Source organism: Gossypium hirsutum, chromosome D10 (genome assembly GCF_007990345.1).
Source record: "Gossypium hirsutum isolate 1008001.06 chromosome D10, Gossypium_hirsutum_v2.1, whole genome shotgun sequence".
Taxonomy (NCBI): Eukaryota; Viridiplantae; Streptophyta; class Magnoliopsida; order Malvales; family Malvaceae; genus Gossypium; species Gossypium hirsutum.
The window spans coordinates 27,533,119-27,541,452 of NC_053446.1; the positions used below are offsets into that span (position 1 = coordinate 27,533,119).

General features: G+C 31.8%; 1 protein-coding gene across 1 annotated transcript; it reads right to left on the reverse strand.

The window, feature by feature from the left end:
* Positions 1-4,522: 4,522 nt before the first annotated feature.
* Positions 4,523-6,193, reverse strand: LOC107916059 (serine/threonine-protein kinase BLUS1). The gene has a single exon (XM_016845228.2). The coding sequence runs from the start codon at positions 6,051-6,053 to the stop codon at positions 4,653-4,655; it is 1,401 nt and encodes a 466-aa protein (XP_016700717.1). The 5' UTR covers positions 6,054-6,193; the 3' UTR covers positions 4,523-4,652.
* Positions 6,194-8,334: the final 2,141 nt, after the last annotated feature.

The window sequence follows — 8,334 nt, forward strand, 5'->3', positions numbered from 1 at the left end:
TTACCTTAGACAATGAAAAATCGAGTATTTGATTGAAAACCCAAAAAACTCACAAGCTTGACAATGAAGGAATCTATGGCATTTTTGGGTGTCTTCTTGGATTTTATGGTGATATTTGGCTTGGGCGATGATAGAAATCAAGAGAATTAAGGTTGAAGAACAAAAACTAGAAGAGATGAGCTTTGGGAGCAAGGGACGGCTAAAGCATGAAAATGGAGAAGACTAACGTGATATGTGGAGGTGATTTTAGGTTGATTTTTAAAATTTGGTTTAATTGCCCCTTAACAACTCACAATTTTGACCCTTTTACAAATCAATCCTTTTTGTAAAATTAAAGGTTTCTAAAATACTTTTCAAAAGTTGATTTGACCATTTAAAAACCATAATAAAAAAATATTACCGATATACCATGTCGTAAAATTCTAAACACTCTATGACTAAAATTCTTAAAATACCTCTAAAACTTCTAGGCTCAATTTTGGGGTGTTACAATTCTCCCCTTCTAAAAAGAATTTTGTCCTTGAAATTCCCTGCTACCACATCACTTGCTTAATCGCTAAATATGGTATCCTAATTTTAAACCAACCATAACACTTTCGCTGTGCACTTTGATACTATTCTCTCTAACTTCTTACAACTTTTCTTAAAGATCTTATCCACCACCACAAACCATTCTACGATAAATTTGCTAACAAATTCCTCTACTTACTACGACTCTCTCGTCTAAAGAACTTGTAATTGTTGTTCCAAATCTAACAGTCTCTATCGAGATTCTCTACTTAATAGCTAAATCGGTTCAAAATTATGAAGGCATAGAGCCTAAGTCTACTAACAAGAACAAAATTATTTATTACAAGGCAAAAATACCCGTAATCTCGTTGACCGAATCTAATAATCTAACATTCACAAACAAACAAACAAACAAACAAACAAACAAATAAAGGTGTGAGTGGCGGGGGAAATGATCCAAGTCTCATTCCTTCAAGTAAAATTTAGGATTAAAGGCAATGTGTTCCCATTCCTACCCCACATATTTTAAATAATCGGGTCATATTTTAAATTAGAACATGCCAAACATACTTTAAATAATCTTGTAATAATAATTAAACATGCATAAGGTCCATTTAGCAAAATCTCAAAATTGACCACGTAGGTATCGATACTAAAGGTGAGGTATTGATAATTTTTTCAAGTGGTATCGATACCGCTTAGAAAATCGGTACCAAAACAACATTCTGTTTCTCATCCAAAAATCAAAACCTGGAAAATATCAATACAATTGAAAAAGTAACGATAAAATTACCCCAAGTATCGATACTCCTGATAGGGTATCCATACCAATTTACGATTCTGACTTCCTACACATTTCAAAATTATAGAGGTATGGTTTTTATGCAAAATCCCAAAATCCACCATTAACGAGTCAAATTTCGGCTTTTATTCAAAACATGTGATTTAATGGCTAAAAACATAGTTTTAAAGACTAAATAACATTGAAAACTATTTAGGAATTGAATCGTTACCTTAGATGACGAAAAATCAAGTGTTTGATTGAAAACCTGAAAAACCCACAAGCTTGACAATGAAGGAATCTACAGTGTTTTTCTTGGATTTTATGGAGATATTTGGCTTGGGTGATGATAGAAATCAAGAGAATTAAGGTTGAAGAGCAAAAAGTTGAAGAGAGGAGCTTTGGGAGCAAGGGACAGCTAAAGCATGAAGATGGAGAAGACTAATGTGAAACTTATAGGTGGGGGATGATTTTAGGTTTATTTTTTAAAATTTAGTTTAATTGCCTCTTAAAAACTCACAATTTTGACTCTTTTAGAAATCATTCATTTTTTTAAAATTAAAGTTTTCTAAAACAATTTTTAAAAAATTTATTTGACCTTTTAAAAACCATAATAAAAAAAACATTACTGATATACCATGTCACAAAATTTCGAACACTCTAAGGCTAAAATTTCTAAAATACCCCTAAAACTCCTAGGCCCAATTTTGGGGTGTTACATCTATTATTTCCAAAATTTGATGCGCCAAACATATTAACATAAATGTAATGTCATGTCAACTTATTATTTTCACATATTACTCACTAAAAATCCAGTTGATGAATTACTGACTGTCATTTACGTTAAGATTGAAATTTCAAAATTCGAAAAGTATAAAGACTTAGAATCATTCAAATGGAGAAAATGAACTAAATCTAAAATTGTACACATGGTATAGGACTAGTAAATGAATTTGATCAAACGAATTTAACTGCTACTGTTTGGCCGAGAATAAAATTACAAATTTTGAAAAATACAAAAAAAATAAAAGTAATCAATTTGAAAAACATAAAGATTAAAATTGATTAAATAAAAATATATAAATAAAGTCCACAACTTTGATAAAGTATAAAAACTAATATCATAATTTAACCTTTCCAAAATGCATGGAAATCTTACTTCAAATAATATGTGTAGATTCTTTAAAACAATATATGTGTACACTAATCACATAGCTATTACTCTATTAATTAAAGACATGTATGTAATTCCGAAACTAAAGTCATGGCAAATATTGAAATAAATACTTAAAAGAAAAACTGTTAGCTTCTAAATTTTTAGAAGAAAAGAAGTTAGAGGGAGAATAATTTCTAGTAAATATTGATTTATGAAATTTAGATTTTGTTTTTCCAAGTAATTAGTATTATTGTTGTTGTAATACCATTACATATTAGAATCACTCAACATAAGAATAATCAAGATTATAAAACTTAAAAAAAAAAAAACTAAGATTATAAACTACATGGTTGGAAAACCAAATCATTTTTTCATATCCTTGTTTTTTCCTTCTTTTTAAAAAAAATTACTTTATTTTTCCTAGTAAAAAGAAAATTTTGGGCTTTTATAGGGAATTGGCTAGGGTTTTATAGGAAAAACTTGGATTTTTATAGAAAAAACCATTTTTATCTTTTTTATTTTTTATTTTAGAATTAATTTAGTTGTTTTCCAAAGAGATGATTTTTATAGAGAAAAAATTAGTGTTTTACAGGAAAAACTTGAGTTTTTTTTATAAAGAATTGAGTTATAGGAAAATTTTGAGTTTTATCATTGCAGTTGAATAACTCAATTTTCGGTATACACTCAAGTTTTTTTTAAATAAAATTAATTCTAAAAAAGAAAAGAGTGACCAAAATAAAAACATTATTAAAGTTGAGTGACTAAAATGACTGTACAATAACATTGCCTAACCTAAATTAACAACGGAAGACTAAAATGAAAATAGTTTGTAATGACAATGCTCTTCTTGCATTTTTTTAGTGCCTAAAATAAAAAATTATGAAAATTGGATGGTAACCCATAAATTTCCCATCATAAAATTTCTTTATTAATTTACTTTTGCAATTTTTATTGATTTACTCGTGACTTTTCAATATATATATTTCATTTTTTATTTTTAAAAGATAATTAGTGATGTCCACGGAACCAATTAAAAATGTAACATCCCGAATTTTAGCTTAATGGGAATGCAAAATTATTCCAAAAATCAAGGAATAGCTTAGGGGTTAAAAGAAAATTATGAAAGTATGGAAATTAAATTAATTAACCAAGTTCGGTTCCTTTCTCTTTTTAGGAAAATTCCCCTTTTTCCGTTGTGTTAAGGTTCTATGCACCACACTATGGTGAATTCGTTTTTTCATGACTAAGATTCTTTTGAGTTTGTGATTGTTTTTTTTTAATAGTGTTATTTTCATTATTCGAATTTGAGTCTTTTCGCTTAGAGGGTAACAATTTTATTATTATTGCATTTAAGATTTATTAGTGTAAAAAAGACATTTTTAATAAAACACATTTCTTAAAATATTAATAATTATTGATAGAGTGTACAACAAAGGGAGGAGATAGAGTGAAGATGAGGAAGAATAAAGAAGAGTATATGGTGGTGTCAAGGAGATCGGTCCAACTTAGGAGTTGGAGAGCTAGAAATGGACAAGAGGATAGGCTAATTACTAGAAGGAGAGATTACTCAAGACAAGTTCAAGGCTTAAGAAGGTGACCCTTTCTTCATTATTGGAAAGGTATTTATAGGAGAGATTCTCATATACTGTAGTGCAAAGTGGCAGGCCGTTACTACTGACAGTGGACGCATTAGCATAGTGTATGCGAGTAGCAAACGTGCTAATCCCAAATAATATGAGATTGTTATTCACTAGTAGGACCCGGTTGATGTTTGAAATGTGTTCACAATTGAATAAATATTTGTATTCAAAAACTGGGTACCTAATGATATAGGTTGTTGAGTGGGTGACTTCACTAAGGAAGCGGATGGCTAAGGCCTTCTTCTAAAGGGAACAAATGGTCAAGAGGTCTTGATGACAAGGGGTATACAGGTTGATTTTGGTGGCTTATTATATTGACAAGGGTCTAAGTGCCGAGATATAACAATAATGATATGTATTTGTTTATTAAATTGAGCCTCTTTCTTCAATTTATCTCTATTTATTTGGTAAGGAAGTATCATATGAAACAACATAGAAACAAAATCTCAAAATTTTCCCATTAGATTCAATCACATTAGTCCTATAATATCATCTGGAATCAAACAACAGTTTCTAGTAATAAGCAAGAAAACAGACTGAAAATGCGACCACAAATCCAATACTTTCAATTGTTGTCATCAGTAGTAGTGTTTGATGTAGCAGAAATGTGCATTTTGAGCTTCTCTAACTCCAATCTCAGCTTCTCATTCTCTAACTCCAATCTCAGCCTCTCATTCTGGTGCAACAATTGATCTTCTTCGTTGATCACTTGAATCAATTTCAAGTTCTGTTCCTTTTCACGCTCTAACTCCAATCTCAGCCTCGCATTCTCCTTCTCCAATTCGTCTTCTCTGTCGATCGTTTTAGCTCCAAGCTGGTTAATTATTTTCTTCACCTTCTCCTTTTGATCATCCAAACTAGTCATCAATGCCATCAGTTCGTTCACCATTGTTTCTGCATTAACTTCATTGCCACGGCCACCTGCAGCCGGTTGTTGTTCTTCACCATCATCGTCACATGGAATCACCGCTTGTGTTGACTCCACGGGGAATACAGGGTCATGCACTTCAAACTCCTCGTCTTCATTACCGTTCCCTTCAATTATCGTTGACATCCGACGATTAAGGAGCAGACCAGACGCCCAGTCCCCATTAGGATCACAACCCACACCTTCCTCAAGAATCTTGCTTGCTGCCCTAAACCTTTCTTCAACACTAGGCAATCCACGCAGCAAATTCTCCGCAAGAAACTCCGAAGTACCATTGCAACTCTCAAAGAAAGGATGTTTCAAAAGCTCGTCTGCAGAGGGTCGGTTTGCAGGATCTTTACGGAGACAAGAAGCAACCATGTCTTGAAAAGTTTCTGAAAACTTCTTGGTGGAGTCAAGAGCAGTTATACCGAAAGACCATATATCAGCTTTGAAACTATAATCTTTATGTGAATGAATCACCTCTGGGGCAATCCAATATTGCGAAAATGGCGAAGAACCTAATCTGTAAACCGAACTCCACTTATAGAACGATGACGAAACGCCGAAATCCGCAAGCTTAACACGTCCGTTATCGTCCAACAAGATGTTACTGGCCTTTATATCTCTATGCAAATGCCCTTGGCTGTGAAGATACGACAATGCAGTCAGGGTTTCTTTGAGAATAATGGCAATGCATTGCTCTTGTATGCCATTGGGGGAAGAAGATGAGATGATGGACTCTAAAGAACCGCCGGACATAAAGGGCATAACCACCCAGAGACGGTTGCCGGCGGTGAAGGAACAATGAAGGTTGAGGATATTGGGGTGGGAAAGAAGCGACGAGGTGTTGGTTTCACGTCCGACAAAGTTGCGGAAATCGGCGTTGGACTGATCAAGATCGATGGATTTAATGGCAACAACAGTTGAATTGATGGGAAGACATTGGGCCGTATAAACTTTAGAACAAACACCAGCACCGATTTCAGCGGTGATGTTGTAAGAGTTGGAATCTAAAGGGAACTGAAGCTTGGGATGATCTTCTTGTTCATACGCCATGAGCTTCTTTCTTTCTTTGAGATTGGGTTTTGTGGGAGGATTCTTGAAGACTATAGATGAGGGAAAGAGAAGGGGTTTTAGAAAGCTTTTCTTGTGAGGTTTTCAAAGGAAAGAAGCCAATTTACAATTGCTTGAAAATTTACGATTGCTCCATCCTTTTATCTATAATCTTTGAAGTAATAAAAAATTCCATTGATTTTTTAAAATAATTATAAATAATTTTAAAATGTGAAAAAATATATTATAGTAGTTATATTAAAATAAAAGTTGTGATATTGTAAACTTATTTGAATTTCTATTTTAATTTCAGGATTAAATTGAACTTCGGTTTGATAATAGGAATTAATTTGAATTTTCATCTTTTAAGTGAGGGACTAATTATGTAATTAAATATTTTATTTTAAAGTTTAGTTAAATTAGTTTTGTATGTTGGTAGTTTTATTATTATTATTATTATTATTATTATTATTTAAAATAAGATTTTATGTTATTAAATTTTCTAAAGATAATTATTAGTAAAGGATGATTATAATTATTAGAATTATACTAGGACTGTAATACCCCGATCCGAAGTGATCTAGTAAAATATTTTTTTTATTTGAGTTGATTTGTATGAAAATCATTCATTTTTTTTAGAAAAATATTCATTAATGAAACGACTTTACTTAGTAATCCAATTACAATGTTATTAAAATGAAGTTTTTTGAGAAAACAGTTAAGGTTTAATAAGACTTATCAAAACTTTAAATATTTTACAAAGTAACGAATAGCATTTTTAAGAATAATAGTTTTCTAAACCAATTAGCATACATTTATCAGAGTATTAACAAAATATAATGCTTAAAGATTACTAAGCTAAATAATCCCAAACCACAATTATAAAAGCATTAAATAATTAATAAATTTACAATATGTTGTTTCTTTCCGGATTAAACCATAATTCCTAATGTTTCAATTTAATTAATCATACATGATAATTAAATTAGATCCCACACCTGATTGAAAACAAAAAAAAAACTCAATTTTTGGATGAAGAAATCAGAAATCACCGGGAGGAAAGGGTTGCAATTGAAAACCTCGAAACCTTGGGTTGATTAAGGTGGTTCGACAATAGAGAAGAATAAGAGAGAATTTTGAGAGCTTTTCTTGATTTTTTTTCTAAATATGAGTTCTAGGTTTTGAAAAGATTGACTATTTATAAAACTTTCTTTCCCTAATTGAAATAGATTTAGGAATTCATTTAGAATTAGGATTTGCCTAAGGACTAAATTTTAAAAAATGGTTTTTGGTCTAGACTAGTTTGAAAATTCGATACTTTATGGGGGTAAAAATAAGAAAATAAAATATTTTGATTGAAAAGTGCACAAGAAGTTTTGATCTTGGGATCAAAGGGAAAATTAAGTCTTAACCATTGAATCAACGAGCTCATTTTTATCATAAGTCTTCAAGAAATTGTTTTTAAAGGCTATGGCCAAGCATTAGGGGAAATGGAAAAAAATCAACAAAAGAGTGCAATTTAACAAGTTTGAACCTTGGGCCTTAGCTTGCCTAACACCTTACCATTAAGCCTAGTGGCCTATTCCTATTAATACCTTATCAACAATAATTTTTAAGGCATTTTAAGTTCATTTACCCTACTTATTTTATGCTTTAAAATCTAAAATTTATCCTCATTTCTTCTATCCCTAATTTTGGGATGTGACAAATCTCCCTCCTTTAAAAAAGTTCGTCCTTGAATTTTAACTTACCTGATCCGAAACAGTAAGGGTATTGTTGACGAATCAACTCCTTAGGTTCCCATATTGCTTCTTTGGTTCAATGGTTTTGCCCTAAAATCTTAACTAGAGGAATTTGCTTATTTCTTAGAGTTCTAACCTCACTATCTATTATTCTAATTGGTTCTTCTTCAAAAGATAAGTCTGGTCGGAGCTTGACCTCTTCAATGGGAACGATATGGGAAGGATCAGAGCGATAGCGTCGTAACATGGACTCATGGAACATATTGCGGATTTGATTTGACTCAGGAGGTAGTTCAAGTTGGTAAGTTACTGGGCCAATTCGCTTCTGTACTTGGTAAGGACAAATAAAACAAGGACTCAATTTTTTTCCGAACTTTAGAAAATTTTCTAAGGTAGACCTTTAAGAGGAGCTTGTGATGACATCGACAACATCCTTATCCTTTTGCCACATGAACTAAAGCTAGTTGCCTCACTTTTGCACGATTCGTACCTTGCCTTAGCGCTCTGTGGCCTCAATTTTCATCGTTTCGATTGGGACCACT